General features: G+C 43.2%; 1 protein-coding gene across 1 annotated transcript in view; it reads left to right on the forward strand.

The window, feature by feature from the left end:
- Positions 1 to 16972: 16972 nt before the first annotated feature.
- Positions 16973 to 18950, forward strand: part of LOC127630090 (tripartite motif-containing protein 16-like protein) — a 7171-nt gene continuing 5193 nt past the window's right edge. The window contains exons 1-4 of the mRNA XM_052107518.1: positions 16973 to 17620; positions 18167 to 18262; positions 18347 to 18580; positions 18757 to 18910. Of these exons, the coding sequence (XP_051963478.1) occupies positions 17030 to 17620; positions 18167 to 18262; positions 18347 to 18580; positions 18757 to 18910 (1075 nt within the window). The 5' untranslated portion in view covers positions 16973 to 17029. The remainder of the gene's footprint in view (positions 17621 to 18166; positions 18263 to 18346; positions 18581 to 18756; positions 18911 to 18950) is intronic.

Here is an 18950-nt window from a genome sequence, read left to right on the forward strand (position 1 = left end):
TTCGTTTCAAACACATGGATAAATGAGAAGTGTACTGTTGACAAAACTCTCTAATATGCACTTTACTAATTTCCCACCACAGAATAATATTCTCAAACCTATTCTTTTCACTTTTCCAAGTTTCCCATAAATATTTAAAACTTTCACAAAAAAAAAATTCTTGCAGCAACTTGACATTAAAATGCCAATAAACACTTTTATGTCTTGTGGAAACCAAAGTGCAGTCAACAGTAACAAGTATATGATCAGAAATTGATGTAGGCACAATAGCTGTATGTTCAACTCTATTTCTCATGTTGTTTGATACATATATTCTATCTAAACGTGCAGCGGAGATCCTCCCAATTGACCTTAACCCAAGTATATTGTTTTACTGAGGGATTATTTTCCCTCCACATATCTGAAAAATAGAGATTCAGTTATATTAGCTAAAACAGTAGATGATTGAACATGCGGTTCTTCTCCGTTTCTATCAACAGGAAAATCAAGTATGCAGTTCCAGTCTCCCCCTAGAATGATTAAATCACTGTCCTGATGTTGTTTTGAAAAATCTTGCAATTTATTGAAAATGTCTCGGGTTACTTGAATGTAACACTTCTTCCCTGATAAAAGCGGAACGAGATGCTGCACTGGAAGCGATTTGGGAACAACTTAAGGTGTGGCCAGCTGAGAATATGTGTGCAACACGTCAATGAAAATTGACCTGAATTTATAGCCTCTGCTGGTGACATCATTGGATGCACCTGTAGCAGGGCTATAAATAGATGCATCACATGGGGAACCGTCAGGTATTTTGTCTGAAGAGCAGTCCTGGAGCATTCCAGTGCGGCAATGAAGCACAGCATCTCGTTCAGTTTTTATCAGGGAACAAGGGTTACAGTCAAGTAACCCTCGTTCCCTTTCAAAAACATCTCGCTTTGGGAACGAGAATACCCACGCCGCCGCACTGTGGATGTCCGGACCCCTTACGGTTGTGTAGTGTGCTCACAAGAGTGTGAGAGGTCTCAGACATGAGCTTGAGATGTCGCCTCAAGGACATAAGAACCCGGAAAATCTGATGTATGTGTGCGGAGAGGACCAGCCTGCCGCATCACAAACATGCTGCAGAGGGACACCCCCTAGCCAATGTTTTAGAGGAGGCGACCCCTCTGGTAGAGTGAGCCCTGAAACCTACTGGCGAAGCTTGACTGCGCGCCTCGTAGGCCAGGGCAATTGCGTCCCTCACCCAATGTGACATAGTCTGCTTGGTGGTGGCCGCCCCCCCTGTTGCAGCCCCCATGGCAAACGAATAGTTGCCCTGACTTACGCCACTGGCTAGTGCTGTGGACATAAGTCTGAAGGGCACAGACTGGACAAAGTCTGTGAAGTCCTTCCTGCTCCGGCGTTGTAAACGGTGGCGAGCAGAAGGCTTTGAGATTGACCGGATGTAAGGTCAAGAAAGGAACCTTAGTCAGGGTGCAAAATTGCTTTAGCCATTCCTGGGGCAAAATCTATCAGGCTGGCAAGACAGACAGAGCCTGTAGATCCCCAATTCTCTTCAGAGAGGTAATCGCCATAAGAAAAAACATCTTGAGATTCAGAAGTTTATCAGACGCTGACTCCAGAGGTTCAAAGGGGGTCTCAACCAGACCCTCAAGGACTATTGCTAAGTCCCATGAAGGGGTCCTGGTCCTAGCAGGAGGCCTCAGTCGCATAGCTCCATGAATGAAGCGAACGAGTAGAGGATGTCTCCCCAATGGCACCCCGTCCATCAAGGCGTGGCAAGCCGAAATGGCGGCCACATAGACCCTGAGAGTGGTGGGGCATATGCCTGCTGACAATTTTCACCTGCAGAAAGTCCAGAACTGAAGCAATCTGGCAGTTAACTGGATCTGCATTGTGTGAACTGCACCATCTTTCAAAGACACCCCATTTATTGGCCTAGATTCTTCTGGTCGAGGGAGCCCTAGAACTTAAAATGGTCTTGATAACCTCAGGTGAAACCCCAGTGTCCCTCAGTTAGTACCCTTCAGGGTCCAAACATGAAGGTTCCACAGCTCGTGCCGGGGATGAAATATTGTCCTCTGAGCCTGAGACAGAAGGTCCCTCTTGTCCGGAATCGCCCAAGGCGAGCCGTCAAGGAGAGACATTATCTCCGAGAACCATACTCTGTTCGGCCAGCGTGGCGAACTCTGGCCAAGACTCCCGGGAGCAGAGAAACTGGGGGAAATGCATCCAGACGCATTCTGGGCCATGTATGCACCATCGCGTCCAGACCCAGGGGGGCTGGGTGACTCAGAGAGAAGTAGAGGGGACATTGCGCTGTCTGTTGAGAGGCAAAGAGGTCCACTTCTGCCCTGTAAAATCTCACCCAGATTTGTTCCACTACCTCGGGGTGGAGTTTCCACTCCCCGTCGGTATTTTCTGTTTGGACAGTAAATCTCCTCCCATTAGGCATCCAGGGATACAAGCTGCTCTGATTAACAGGAGCTTGCCCTGGGGCCAAAGGAGAATCTGCCGTGCCAGTCTGTTCAGCTGGCATGAATGTAGACCTCCTTGATGGTTTATGTAAGAGACTACCGCTGTGTTGTCCACCCGCACCAAGACATGGCAGCCACTGGAAGAAGTATTTCAGGGCCAGAAATACAGCCATCAATTCGAGACAATCGAGCTGATGACCCTTCCATTCCCCTTGCGCTGGACGACCACTTAAGACCACTACCAAGCCCGTCAGGGAGGCGTCTGTCTTTAGCAACCTGCGATGGCAAGACACACCTAGAGTGGGACCCAAAGTGAGGATCGAGAAGAAAAGTTTTGTTCTTGTCTCTGATGCCCGATAGGTTAAACCATAAGTGTCTCTCCGTGCTGACTAAAGCAGACATAGACCGGCCAATGGCATGGGCCGTCTGCTTGGTCGTGTAGGGAGACAGATCCCTGGCTCGATGAAGCTCAGAGAAAGCCTCTTCGTCGACCGTGGTGCCCGCACTCAGGTCCTTCAACAGATTAGCCTAGTACGCCTGTAACAATGCCATAGTGTGCAGGGCAGCACTAGCCTGACCTGCTGACTGATAAGCCTTCCCCACAAGTGTGGAGGTGGTCCTGCACAGCTTTGTGGGAAGAGTGGTCTCTTTAGCGATGATGCCGAGCCAGGCGAGAGATAACCCGCAAGTGTCTCCTCTACCGGCGGCATAATCGAATACTTCAACAGATTAGCCTAGTACGCCTGTAACACTGCCATAGTGTGCAGGGCAGCACCAGCCTGACCTGCTGCCTAATAAGCCTTCCCCACAAGCGTGGGGTGGTCCTGCACCACTGATATAGCATTCCCTTCCCTTTTTTTATTTTATTTATTTATTTATTTTTGGCCACCAGACATCTGTCTTCTAGTTTGGAGCGTTTGGGGGGGGTCTCTTGTTCGCGTGGCCAGTCTAACTATAGTCTGGCCACAGCCCAAGTAACCACCTCTAGTAATTCCTCAGCCGCTTTATTATTGTGTGTGGAATGTACAGAGGTTCAGCATCCCCCTCATGAACCAAAGAGGTGCCGAGGCGTGCTTCAGGCTTACGAGAAGTATCAGCTAGATCTGGGGAGAGAGCGAGCGATAGGGACAGACCCGTCTCTCGCTCCTCAGCCAGATCTATGCAAGAGCCCCACGATGAAAGAGTGAGCGCTGGCTCTTGGAAGTAAGCGAGACGAATGTGAAGCATTTTGACTGTAAACAGATCGCAATGCTCACACCTGCCCCGCCCCAACGCAAGAGCAGCATGCTCTTCTCCAAACACACAAAGCAAAACTGGTGTGTGTCCGTTTCAGCCATAGACCATAAACATGAGAACGCACCGCTTGCTTTGTTTATCAGTCATTCTTCTTTTTTTTTTTTTTTTTTAAAGAAAAAAGAAAGAGAATGGTTTCTGTGCACTGCCTAACAATTCTAACTCCTAACAGAGGAAAGTAGAACGTTTCTGACAGGCTGAGTGATCTGAAGATAAAAGATCTGACGATGCACCTGTGACGCATCTATTTATAGCCCTGCTGCATCAAATGATGTCACCGGCAGAGGCTATAAATTCCGGTCAATTTTCATTGACGTGTTGCACATATATTCACTGCTGGTCACACCTAAAGTTGTTCCCAAAGCGCTAATTCTGCGCAGCATCATAAGTGTAGCTTTTTGAAAGGGAACATCAATCCTATCAGGCCCTGTGTTAGGTGCAAAGATAACAAAAAAAGACCATTAACCTCAGTTCTAACTGCTAATAATCTCCCTGGCTCAATTTCTTTCTTTGACAGAATTTTTGGTTTAATAAAAGAAGAAAAAAGAACTGCAACTCCTGCACTCAAGTTTGTCCCATGACTAAGAACACAATCATTCCTCCACCAAAGTCCCCAATCAACCTCATTATTCACATCACTATGGGTTTCCTGCAAAAATATTACATCTAGTTTTTTCAAATTAATAAAATGTAACAGTGTGTCACTCTTCTTCCTATCCCTCATCCCATTAACATTTAGGGATCCCACCCGTAAAACCTCCATAAAGAAAAGAGTGATAAGAAGAAACCAAGTCAGGAAGAAAGTACATTAACCATAGTGATTAGATATTTTTTCCCCTCCTTAGCTTCCCTTTTCCTTTTTTTTTTCTTTTCTAATTGCAGTTATATGTTTCTTTAACCTGAATCGTTTCTGCTGCGAAAGCTCGTCAAGACTACTTACTCTCTTTGCCCACATAACAGATGCCACAAATGTATCTAAATCTGGAAAAAAATTCACTTATTTCAATGCTTTTGCCTTTTGTTTCATCAAGAAATGCATTGATTTGATCCACAGTATAAAGGTCTTCTTTCATTATTTTTGTCATCTCAGACCCTTCTGACTATTGTTTCTCAACTCTTATACTATCATCTGTGCATTGAGACATTCTATCCAGCTCATCACCTGAGCCTTCCTCTATCTCCTGTACTTTTGTCTCAATCACTTTCTCAATAACATCCATTTTCTCCATTTTATGAGAAACATCACTTGAATGCATATAGACAGTATTACTACATCCAGCTTTCTCACGTATCTCTGCATTGAAATCGCTTTCACTCACCTCATCTTGCCTGTTTACCTCTTCTGAAGGCCTTTCAGTTTTCTCCGCTGTACTTTGTTTCTGTGTTGTTGTTGTTGTTATTGATGTTGAAACCTCCGTGACAGCAGTCATATTGTTATTATTGTCCCCTGCCGGGGTGTCAATCGCTGGCTGTTGTTCATTGTCCACTTTTTTGTGTGGAAAGAAGAAACGTTTGTATCCTAAATTCCCACATTCGAAACACTTGAGATTATCCGTGCTTGCGTAAACCATGTACGAGTTCTCTCCGTGACTGACACGGAAAGAAATCTCTAAAGTGTGCTCGGGTGAAGTCATAAACATAAACAACTGTTTTCTAAATGAGAGAACATGTTTGAGTGCCATATTTTTACAACCTAACGGTACTCAATACCCTATTACCAGGCCCAGGGAAATATGCTTCTTACTGGAGATCTTAATGGACGAACAGGAATTGAACATGACAACATTGACCCACATGGCAACAATCATGTGTTTGGTCAGTCTCCCCTGTTTACCGCACCAACCATCCCCAACCGGAACAACCTTGACTCTGCAGTAAATCAAAGTGGCAGGGAGATATACAGGCCTTAGGCCTGTATATAGTTAATGGTAGGCTCAGAGGGGACTCTTTAGGCAGATTCACAATCTCGTCAGCTCTTGGTTCTAGTGTAGTAGTCTATGCAATCACTGACATGGACCCCTCCACTATAAGTGCATTCACTGTCAGACAGCAATAGCCCCTTTCAGACCACAACCAAATAAATGTGTTCTACAAATTATCAGATCAAACTAGTGACGCAAAAAGGGAACCCAGTAAACTGTATAAAGTACATCCTACTTACAGATGGGCCCCAGACAGTGGAGACAAATTCATCATGGCCTTGAACTCACATGATCTGATAAATGGCATATCGATGTATGACCAAAACCAATATGTCCCTACTAGAGATGGTCTAAACAAGGCCACTGAGGAAATTAATATGATATTTCATAAGGCAGCTATTAAAGCTGGCCTTATGAAACAAAAATGGAGGCATGTTAAAAGCCAAAATGCTGAAAAATGGTTTGATGAAGAATGCAAGACCATCAGAAAAGATCTCAGAAAAGTAGCTGTTACACAGTTAAAGGATGGGCAAGGAGGAGGAGAGAACCGGCTTGTCAACATAAATAATCATTTAATGCAAACTTAAACCAAAAGCTCAAACATAAACAAACACACGCACAACGGACATGCCCGTAATTCTCTCTCTCGAACCATCGTCACCGGCCGCCTTTATCCCTCGCGTGCCTCATCAGGCCGATTGGGGACCGGGCGCGCGATATTCCGACCCGGCCCCGCCCCCCTCCACTCCACAGTAGCAAATGAAAAACATCGCCAACCAAACAACCCCGCCTTACGCATTAGTTACAATAACATTTTAAATCAATATAAACAACAATTAGAAAACTAAATTATACCCACAAGAAACTTGAAGATATTGAGGATGCCCTTAATCAAAATCAATTCTGGGATATGTGGAACAACTTCAACAGAAAGGAACCACAAGCATTACCCATCCAAAATGGTGGCATCTGGAGAGCCCATTTTGAAAGTCTGTTCAAAGACATACCAATAAATGAAATGAATCCAGATCAAAGCATTATAAAAGATAAACTCCAAAAATTTGGAGAAACAATTAAAAACAACCAAAACCCCCTTGATTTCCTATTTACTTGGGAAGAATTGACCACCCATATAAATTCTCTCCGGCCAAAGAAAGCTTGTGGTCCAGACAGCATCAGAAATGAAATGCTCAAATTCAGTACCCCACAGATGCAGAGGGCCGTGTTGAAGTTGTTCAACATTGTAATACAGTCAGGATGTTTTCCTGACATCTGGTGCAAAGGACTCATTTCCCCCATTAATCAGAGCGGGGACAAATTACCGTGGCATCTGTGTCAGCAGTTGTCTAGGTAAGCTATTCGGCAGTATTATTAACAAAATAATTCTTAATTTCCTTGACAAACAATCTTGTGAAAAAATCTAATTGGCTTCCTTCCAAAACACCGCACCACCGACCATGTATATACCCTTCACACTTTAATTAACAAACATTTACACCAAAAAATGGTCAAATATTCGCTTGTTTTATTGATTTCAAGAAAGCTTTCTATTTGGCATGAAGGGCTATATATTATAGACTTCTGCATTGTGGTATAGGTGGCAAAATATATGATCTGATTAAATCAATATATTCGAAAAACATGTGTGCTGTTAAAATTGGAGACAAACAAACTGAATTCTTCACCCAGAGAAGAGGTGTCCGTCAGGGTTGCATACATATATAATGTATATATAATGTATATATAAATGAACTTGCTATTCAGTTGGATCAATGTGCTTCTCCTCCTCTAGATGGAGAGGTGAAGTATCTGCTTTATGCTGACGACCTTGTGCTACTGTCTCCTACTGAACAAGGACTACAGCTGCAGCTGGACATAGTCGAACAATACTGTCAAGACTGGGCCCTAGCAGTAAACATGAAGAAAACTAATGTCATGATTTTTCAGAAACGGCCCAAGTGTCAAGAAAACAAATACCAGTTTACTATAAATAATCATCTAATTGAACACAGCATGAGTTATACGTATCTTGGTATAACAATAACAGCATCAGGGAGTTTCAACATGGCAGTGAATGCACTCAAAGAAAAAGCTCGAAGAGCCCTAAACGCAATTAAGAGAACATTTTATAATCTCCAAATTCCAATTAAAATCTGGCTGAAAATATTTGATAGTGTCATCCAGCCTATTGCGCTGTATGGTAGTGAAGTGTGGGGTCCACTCAGTCATCACAGCTATACACGCTGGGACAAACACCCAACAGAATCTTTACATGCAGAATTCTGCAGATACACAGAAATACACCAACAAATGCATGTAGAGCAGAATTAGGCAGATACCCACTGATAATTAGCATTCAAAAGAGAGCAAATAAATTCTTCATTCACCTTAAATCCAGCCCCTGAGACACCCTTCAATCCAAAGACCTCCAAATCCAAGAGCTGAGCCCAGAAAAGAGTCCCCTACATCAGTTGGTGCTGAGACTAATCGTCCCCCCTCAAACACACTTTGACCAGTCTCACATCAACACTGTTCTCCAAACACCAATCAGAGTAAACCAAATTATATCGCAATGTACAGAAACCTATTTGGAACATTGGAAAGAAGAAACTAAAAGCCAAAGTCGATCTGAATGTTATCTGGCCCTAACCAGAGAGTATGAGTTGGCAAAATATCTCTTGACTGTCAGAGTTAGAAAACAGAGACAGACCCTAAACAAGTACAGGCTCAGTGAACACACATTGGCAATTGAAACAGGAAGACACAAAAAATCATGGCAACCAAAAGAAAACAGAATATGTGGTCACTGTTGGACAGGTGAGGTCGAGACAGAAATGCACTTCCTCCTAAAATGTGAAACATTCAGAGAAATAAGGAATGTTTACCTAAACAAGTTTGTCTCTGAAACTTCAGAATTTAAAGACCTAAATGACCTCTCAAAATTAAAAATACTCCTAGGAGGAGACAGGGCACATCTTGCTGCCCAATATGTATCAGCATGCCACAACCTGAGGGACAGTGAAAGATCTGGACAAACACACACACACACACACACACACACACACACAATGTGATGTAATATGGTCAAATAAATAATAATAATTTATATATTTCTGTTATTTATATATTACTAATAATTATATTATATACTGTCCAAGTTATTGGACAAAATGTATTTATTCTATATGATGCTTTGGAAACATTGTTTTTGAAACGTTCATGCCAATAAAGCCCATTGAATTGAATTAAGAGAGAGAGAGAGATAGACAGAGAGAGAGAGATAGAGAGAGAGACTTGACCTTTAAAAATCCTTTAATTACAATAATTTAAAAAATTTAGGAAGGGGAAAAATTATAAAATATTATATTAAATGAAAAGAAATCAAATATTAATTACTAAATGATCTTCACTATTAATTGTACACAGAACATCATTCAAAGCCCAAGTATTTTGAAAGGTATTCAATTCCCCAATTGAGTAAGCAAACTCAATAGGTAACGGGCAGATACAAAACCTTTTAACATCATCATAATCTCTGTAGATCCATTTTCTATAATCTTTGATTTCCTTGTTAATCATATAGTAAATATTGACTGACCGAATAAATAATTAAGCAGTACATCTACTTTTCTTGTCTTGTACCCATATTTAGGACCATAAATAAAACCCATTAATGTGAAATCTTGACCCAACGTTTGACACTACTTTTTCAACTCTAAACTTAAACTATTGAAACAATAACCTTTATCTGTCACACTCTACGAATAAGTGAAAAGGAGTCTCTGTTTCTAAACAGAAAGGACACCTCTCAATAACCTCAGGGTCCAGGTGTGCCCTGTATCTGATTGTAGTTATTGCACCATCTATGACCTGCCACTGAAGATCACCCATTATTTTTTCAATGGGGGCCTTATACAGAGTCCTCCAACTACCTTCGGGGGATGAGTTTTGACCTTCAAAATCTTTCCACTTGGATTCTTTCAGTTCCAGCAGTTCCTACATTTGCATCACTTTCACACAGATGTAATAGAAAGATCTCTTATCTGCATCATGGAACAGTCTGAGCAGTGGTGTATCAAAGTTCAGCAGTTTGCCATCTTCTTTCTGCCAAGTGCCTATAGCTGCTTTTACTTCTAATGCTGAAAACTGCTCAATGTTGTGACTACCATTGTGCTCCACCACCTGCTTCTCAAGAACCCTTTTAAAATCCAATGTTAACACATTCTGGATCTCAGTTAAAAGTCTCCTTGTCACTCACGTTGAGGTTACATTTATCCTTGTTGTAACGTCCTCTGGTGTCAACCACCCATCCATGCACAGAAAATGCAATACCTTGATGAGGCCTGCTCTTATTAATGCAACTCTCATTGATGAAGAGTTTAAGCTTTTCACTGGCAGAATAGGATTATAAATCATAGGCTCTTCTGTAACCCACAGTCCATCTGCAAATCCTTGCACACGAGAGTTGTTAAAAACCCACCACACTCTCAGCATTGTCCGATAAAAAGTTGTTAAACCATTCAAATCCACTCCTTTCAAATCCATTAAAAAGAGGTTCTGGTCAAGTCCGAGATTCCCTCCTTTCCTTAGTAATCCACAAGCTATGTCAGTCCAGCTGATATGCCTCTCGTACAGCAGAGGTAAATGTAGGAAAAATTCTACATTTAATGTCAATTAGTCCTGATTGTGGACTTTAGGAGGACCACCCCAACACTGACCCCCCTCACCATTCTAAACAGCACTGTGGCAGCAGTCGAGTCATTCATCTCAGCTCCATGCTAAGAAATAGTTATATTTGTGTGGCCACGAAAAATATCCTTTCTGAGAATTGATAGATGATCAATACTGTGTGTTAATACTGAGCAATACTACATCAAGTTGATTCTTTTAAACGATCCAAATGTTCATAATTAATTATAACGAGTTATGATTAATTATTCATGTTTCCATTTTAAAGATATTTTGACTGTGGTATATTTTGATAAATAATCTCATCCCTGTTTCTAAAAGATCTCGCTTCAAAGCTGTACCTATATGTGTAATGTTATTGTTAATAAGCCATGAGAATCAATAAGAGAATTAATCATAATTCTCTTATTAAAGCTAATTCCCAACAGTAGAAATGGTGAGCTGATACAACAAGATGTTGTATTACGATTTTAATGGTGGAGAATTTTATTCAGACAAATAATCTAGTTATTTGTCATTTATCTAAATTATAACGGTTGTCAAACCGATACATTTCATTAGATTGTAATGTAGAAATAGGACCGTTTAATTTAATTCTTAGCTCACACATGCTGTTTCCCTTAAAAATAATGGTAATACCCGACACTTTAACGCATGCAGTGTAAATTTATCATACCAAATTCACTACATATACTGGTGTGAGAATCTGGGCACTTTAATTGACAACTGTTTATTTGTGCATTGTGGAGCACGCTGACGTTCATATGCATCGATGAAACTGTTTTCATTAGTGTTGACCCAGATCAGAAATCACTGGTGTTGGTTGCTATGGTTGCTATAAGTTCACGGGAAGTCCTAAAGAGACTCTTCTGGTGCAACTAACCACACATGCGCAACCTGTCGACGCCATATTGTCAACCAGTTAGCGATCTTACATTGAAACCCCTAAATAAACTACAGTGAAGTTACAGGCACGAACATTTATTTTACCCAAAGTCCACTTTCTACTATTTGGTTAATTAGCAGTTCAGTCTTCACGAAAACCACAACTGCCTTATTCATTCTTGAGGCTGAACTTATTTTATCATGCCCGACCTGATCACCAACTGCAACTAATACATCCTCAATGGAAGCGCATGCCTCCGGAACACACCTGAACCCATTACGGAGGGAGATCCCCCCCCGGGAACAGACACCATGCGAACGCCAAACCAACGATGCAAAAACAAACAGCAAATCGCTTACTAAACTAAATAATTCAAATAAACAACAAGGAAAGAAAAATAAAGAATAAAGAGATAGAAAAAGAAAAGATACAAAAAGAAAAAAGGAAACAAGAAATTACGAATAAACAATAAGCTGCTCTCGCCTACATACTCCACTCATGCGCAAGTGCACAGAGAGAGAGAGAGAGAGAGAGAGAGAGAGAGACAGACAGACAGACAGACAGACATAGAGATCCGTCCTAGAGCACACTATGCAGTACACTTACCTCAGGCTGATTATCACTGCATCAGGGAGTTTCAGTAAGGCAGTGAATGCACTTAAAGAAAAAGCTTGAAGAGCCCTATACGCTATTAAGAAAAAGTTCTATTGAATTACCAATTCCAATCTGGTGTAAGATCTTTGATAGATAGACAGACAGACAGACAGACAGATAGATAGGTTTCACTTAAGTTTGGCATAATGCCTTATTAGGCTTATTACAAATGATTGTTTCACTGTACTCGGCATTGCCTTCTCTCTTGTCATCAAACAATAATTGTAGAAAAAAAGAACAATATATGCAGGTTTTGAGAATTTATTTTGTTTTGTTTTGTAGATATCTCATGTGAAAAAGTGATATGTTTATTCTATACATTCTATGCAGGAAAGCAAAAAGTGTTCCAGCTGTAATCGGTCAGTCTACCCCTACACGGCCTTAATAGATTCACTTCCAGGAAATGGTAAAATCATTCATGTTGTTGTTTGAATGAGTTATATGTTGTTCAGAATCTTAATATTTATTGAATAAAATGCCCTGTCCTTATCCACCTGTGACTCAGCTTTACTTATTGGACTGAACTGTCACTTTTTGTATCCACTATTACCTGTCTCAATTATTTGGTTTTAAAAGTAAAAACATAGATGGTTTGTTTTTGTATAAGATGAACTGGTCTGAATTCACTTTTAATACTTGGGGGCAAATTCACTAAACAGTTGCGCCATTCTGCGCATGGTAGTTCAGCACAAAAACCTGCATCTTGTTCACACATTATTAATCTATTTTAAACAGGTGCAATCAGCACCAGATTGCGCTTCATCACAAAAATTGCTTGCTGCTATTTATATCGTGCTATTACCACCTAATGCAAATTTTACTGCTTGTGTCCATTTTCTATTGATTGTATCTGTTACGAAAGCAGGAGGAGGCAGACGAGGGGTGAGGATCTAAGTGCAGGTTTTTATTGACAAAGGTGAAAACAAACAAGACTGGAACAAAGGAAACGTCCACGATGGGAAAAACAAAACCAAAACACGAAAACATCCAAAGAATACATGGGCTGGAGAAACATTCACGGTGGGCAAAGGTAACATTGACAAACTGGGTAAACACGGCAAAACATCTACAACCAGACATGCACATTCAATGATCGACAATGACTGGGGAACAAACAGGGTTTAAATACACAGGGGTAACGACAAACAGGTGAGGACAATGACAAAGAGCTGGCAGTGATGAGGGCCGGAAATTGTGGGAATTGTAGTTTATAACAAGTGACACGAGAAACACGGGGCAGACAACAGGGGATCGTGACAGTATCAGCAGAAATTCATCAAATGATGTTGAAACCCGTTAAAACCCATCAAATATCTAGATGCATGGTTTATTCAGGTGTCTGGATCACAGTAGTGCAAGTGATGCTCTACAGTCCTGGCAGGGTTGGTCAGATAATGGTCTCGCCTTTCGGATGAGATGTTAAACCAAGATCCAGACTCTTTGTGGTCATTAAAAATCCCAGGACACTTCTCGACACTTCTCCCTGTGTCCTGGCAAAATTCCCCCCATTGGCCCCTATACATCATGGTCTCCTAATTATCCTCATTAACTAATTTGCTCTATCACTCCACTATCACTCAACTATACCAATAGCTGATGTGTGGTGACTGTACTGGTGCACTATGGATGCCGTCACATCATCCAGGTGAATGCTGCACACTGGTGTTGGTTTAGAAGAGTCCCTTGTTCACTGTGTAAAGTACTTTGAGTGTAGTGTCAGAAAAGCGCTAAATAAATGTAACGTTCATTCATTCATTCATGCTGCAAAATCTGCAAAACACTGAAAAATTATCAGTACCCTATCGATTGCTCTCGGTTACTGTTGTAACCTCCATCGAGGGAATGAGATGTTGTGTTAATGTAGTGACACTAGGGGTGACTTGAGAGCCCTGAACACCTCTAATCTTTGAGAAAAGGCCAATGAGAATTGGCGAGTGGCATGCCACTCCCCCGGACATACGTGTATAAAAGGAGCTGGAATGCGGCCACTCATTCAGGTTTTGCGCTGAGGAGCCAAGACAAGGTCCCTGCCATTTTAGCGGCTAGTACAGACACAACATCTCGTTCCCTCCATCAGGGAACGGAGGTTACAACAGTAACCGAGATGTTACCCTTCTATCACTCACTTGACATTGTGCCGATGTAGTGACACTAGAGGTCCCTATAGAACCTATAGAAATGCCACAACAGCTGAACCTGAAGGGGAGGTTGACAAGTGGCAATACAACAAGTGGGATCACCTGCCACACACGGAAGAGGTGCAGTGGTAGGTCCCACCACAAAAAAGTGTGTGTGTGTGGGGGGGGTCTACAAACACAGCAACTGGGAACAGAGAGACCTCTGCCCTCTGGAGATGCGGGTCTGCTGACAGGGAGACTTTACTGTGGAAAATACATCACAGTGGGTTGACACCTGTGGAGCACCTATCCCAGTACAAGGCATATTAGCACCCATTGTGGATCCGGCTGCAAATTCCTCTGCCGAATCCGTAAGCCACAGGACTAGGGAGGAAGGACATCCAGGGTTCACGGGTTAGTGAACTTGCATGGGAGAAGAAGCGCATGTCTTCGCCTCATGGAGGGGAAAGGCGCTATACACAAGCGATACACCTGGCCAGCTGTTCCTTATTACCAAACTTACATGTTCGTACCTGACAAAACACGGGACAAAACCAGCTCAACCCGGAGATTGTAAAATCTCGCAAAGGTACTGGGTGTTACCCAGCCTGCTGCTCTACAGATGTCTGCTAGAGAGTTGCCAATGGCAAGTGGCCACGAGGATCCCATGAGGGGAAGAGGCATGGAGGATGCAGCCTTCGGGCACCTCTGAGGAACCTGATGATCAGGTCGTGCTTCCCTAGGGACTTACCATGCACCGTGTCAAGTTTGGCCACTGTGTCGGCCACATATACCTTCAAGGTGGATGGGGATAGCCACCCATCCAGCCTCTGCTGCAGGAAGGAAAGCACTGACCTGACTGCACATTTCTGAGGGGCTTCGGCTCGGGAAGAACACCACCTCGCAAACAAATGCCACTTCAGGGCATAAAGCTGCCTTGTAGCGGAATGATCATGTCTACCACTGCCGGTGTTAGGCCACTTAGGTCTTTCGCATCCCATCCAAGGGCAAGATGTGGAGGTTCCAGAGGTCTGAGCATGGGAGCCAGATTGTGCCGCTCCCTGAGAGAGTAGGTCCCTCATGGGAATTTGCCAGGGAGGTGCTGTTGTGAGGAGCGTGAGGTCCGGGGTGGGCCAATATGGGGCCACAATAGTGACTCATTCCTCATCCTCACTGACCTTGCACAGGGCCAGCTGTGTGCCAGCACATCTGTCCTGAGGGGGGCTCCCATCAGGGAATACCATAGGATTCCTGGAAAGCGAACAGGTCTACCTGTGCTTTGCCGAATCAACTCCAAATCATCTGGACCACTGATAGTGGAGTCTCCATTCTCCTTTGAGTGTCACCTGCTGTGACAGCATGTCCACTGTGGTGTTGAGGCTGCCTGGGATGTGAGTGGCCCGCAGCGACCTCAGCAGTCTCTAGAGGAGAAGATGGTGGGCAAGTTGCCACATGTGAGAAGAGCATACGTCGCCTTGTCGATTTATATATGCTACTGTCGCTGTGTTGCCTGACCGGTCCAACACATGCTTGCCCCGCATCAACGGCAATAGCCTATGCAGGGCAAGCAGTACAGCCAGCAACTCTAGGCAGTTGATGTGCCAACACAGCCATGGTCCTGTCCAGGAGCCAGCAGCTGCTTGCCCGTTGTACATGGCGCCCCAGTCGGCCAAGTCAGATGGTCCTGGCCAGCAACCACGATGGGTAGGAAAGTGTTATCCACGCGTCCGAGCTCCGGGTGAGGGGCACTAAGGGGATGATCGCATCTGACATACCTGGAGGTGGGGCCTCGCGGCAGGGGCAGCAGGCAACACCACGTCAAAGAACATTGCTTTGTCCCGAGGTGGCTGCGCTGCGGGAAACCTTGAAGCACTTACCTTGCTCTGCATACCCAGCATAGGGCGGGTTAGCAACAGAGGAGGAGGGCCTCTTGGGTCGTCCTCGAGACTTGTCACAACTGGCTGGCTGTGGTTGTAGATGTTGCACGGCCAGGCGTTCGAAGGCAGGGGGGGGCGTTCGCAGGGCCCTGGCTGCGAGTGCTCAGTGTTTGGTCGCTGTGACAACGGATGTTGTGAACAACGATTATGTGACCCAAGGATTGAGTAAACCACTCTTTTATTGACAATGTGGGTACGGGCTGCGGCGAACATAAAACAAAAGAAAACAAAGGATTTTCTTCTCTGCCCTCCTCCGGGGGATGGAGTGGTCTGGGTAACAACTCCATGGATGTAGCGGACATCTCGCTCCCTTGGTCGTCTGTCTCAGGGGCGTTTAGGAGCCTTCCGGGACCTCGTGCCAGGCCGTGAAGTGGGGGGCCTCAGCTTCCTGTAGGGGGCTCTATGCTGGGGCCGAGAACTGAGCTTGGGCTGTGGTGGAGTTGCCTGGGCTTTTGCCACTGCAGGGGATGCCCTCGGAAGAAGAAAAATGGTCGAATTCCAGATCCTTTTATAGTGGCATGCAAATTCCACTCGTCAATTCTCATTTGCCTTTTCTCAAAGATTAGAGGTGTTTGGGGCTCTCAAGAAAGACCCCTAGTGTCACTACATCAACACAACATCGAGTGAGTGACAGAAGGGGAACTGAATTATCACTAACAGATAATGAACCAAATGAACACAATGTCTGTTCTTCTTTTATTTTTGTATTTTATTGTATCACTGAAATATAGAGCAGACTGAATACATGCAGCTGAACAGCATCAGAACTCGTGAGCTTGACTGTCAATCAACTAACATGCTCTTAAAGATGAACTACATCTGTTGATTTAGTTGACAAAAACTACAGATTGACTTCTGAACTGATTGCAAACAGAGACAGAAACATGGAAGTGAGATCCAGTGTGAGTCTGACATCTAGTGAACATTATCTGTAAAACACAAACTTGTTTTGCACACACCTCTCAAACACAGAACCAGGAAACTGTGTCAACTGTTCATTTCAGGGAAACTGAAACTAAAGTGTTGTCGAGCTGTTGTACGTGTCTCTCTGTCTCAGAGTACATGCAGTAAAATGGCAGAAGCCAGTATTTCATGGGCTCATGAGCAGTTCTGCTGTTCTATCTGTCTGGATCTCCTGAAGGATCCAGTGACCATTAACTGTGGACACAGTTACTGTATGAACTGTATTACAGACTGCTGGAATCAGGATGATCTGAAGGGAGTCTACAGCTGCCCTCAGTGCAGACAAACCTTCACCACAAGACCTGCTTTAGGGAAGAATGTGGTGTTTGCTGAAATGGTGGAGAAACTGAAGAAGACGAAACTCCAAACTGCTGTTTCTGCTCACTGTTACGCTGGAGCTGGAGATGTGGAGTGTGACGTCTGTACTGGAAGAAAACACAAAGCTGTCAAGTCCTGTCTGGAGTGTCTGAACTCTTACTGTCAAGATCATCTTGAACAACATGAGAATCTCTTTCGAAATAAGAGACACAGTCTGATGGATGCTACCGGACGACTCCAGGAGATGATCTGCGGTCAACACAATAAGCTTCTGGAGGTGTTTTGTCGCACTGATCAGAAGTGTATCTGTGTGCTGTGCCCGATGGATGATCACAAAAACCACGACACTGTATCAGCTGCTGCCGAGAGGACTAAGAAACAGGTATGAACTGAAATGACATTATAAACAGGCTTCAGTCTCTGTAAGAGTTCCTAACAAGGAGCTTTTAAAATAAGTCATATGTTAGCATCCGAATTCATGTCTATGACAGTGCTCAGCTAAAATATCAGTGATCTGAAGGCTGCCATCTTTGCTCATGTGTGTTCAGTTCCAACAGATAGAAGTTCACATTTATAAAAGATCTTCAAAAACAATCTGTCACCAAAAAAAAATGTTCCAAAAAATTTCCATTGAAATGAAAAATTAATCGGCTGTTTTTTTAAGGATGTCAATATAAAACATTGGGTGTAGTTCCAGCATCTACCAGCAGGTGTTAAAACCTGCTCCACATAACTTTAAATGAATAAATCTGATTGGCAGTTGTTTTGTTTGTATCTATAAGTACATAAAAAGAAGACACAAACAACATTACATAAATACATATTGATTTGTACATAATAAATGTTCTGTGAAAATCACAATAGAACAATAAGGATTTTGTATCATATCAGATTCTAAGATTGAACTGCATGTTTGTTTGATGAACAGAGTCACTTGGAGGAGACACAGAAGAAATCCCAACAGAGAATCCAGGAGAGCGAGAAAAAGATGGAGGAGTTGAGAAGAGCTGTGGAGTCTCACAAGGTGAGTTTGAGAAGTTTGAGACTCAGTTGGGTCACAGGTTGTGTGAGGTGTCAGTAAGAGCTGATTGTAATGTGTGTGTAACAGCGCTCTGCACAGACAGCAGTGGAGGACAGTGAGAGGATCTTTACTGAACTCATGCGCTCCATTGAGAGAAGACGCTCTGAGGTGACACAGCTGATCAGAGATCAGGAAAAGGCTGCAGTGAGTCGAGCTGAAGGACTCTTGGAGCGACTGGAGCAGGAGATTGCTGATCTGAGGAGGAGAGACACTGAGCTGGAGCAGCTTTCACACACACATGATCACATCCACTTCCTGCAGGTAACACATCTCATCTTTACTATTCATCACACTGAAGCCTCATGAGAACATCAGAGAATCATTGAAATACAGAACAGATATGGTCAAAGTGTTTCTCAGATCTATTTCATTTAATCATGACAGTATAAATGTAACTGTAGTGGAGCTGATGAAGCTTTTCTGTTGTTTTTCTGTAGAGTTTTCAGTCTTTCTCTGCAGGATCTCCAGTCTTACCCAACATCACTGTCAGTTCTCTTCTGACTTTTGATGAGGTGATCAAATCTGTCTCTCAACTCAAACAACAACTGGAGGATTTCTGTGGAGAACACATGGAAAAGATATCTGAGAGAGGTAACAGATATTCATTTACTTTCAGAGATCAATTTGACAT

Source organism: Xyrauchen texanus, chromosome 36, assembly GCF_025860055.1.
Source record: "Xyrauchen texanus isolate HMW12.3.18 chromosome 36, RBS_HiC_50CHRs, whole genome shotgun sequence".
Classification (NCBI taxonomy): domain Eukaryota; kingdom Metazoa; phylum Chordata; class Actinopteri; order Cypriniformes; family Catostomidae; genus Xyrauchen; species Xyrauchen texanus.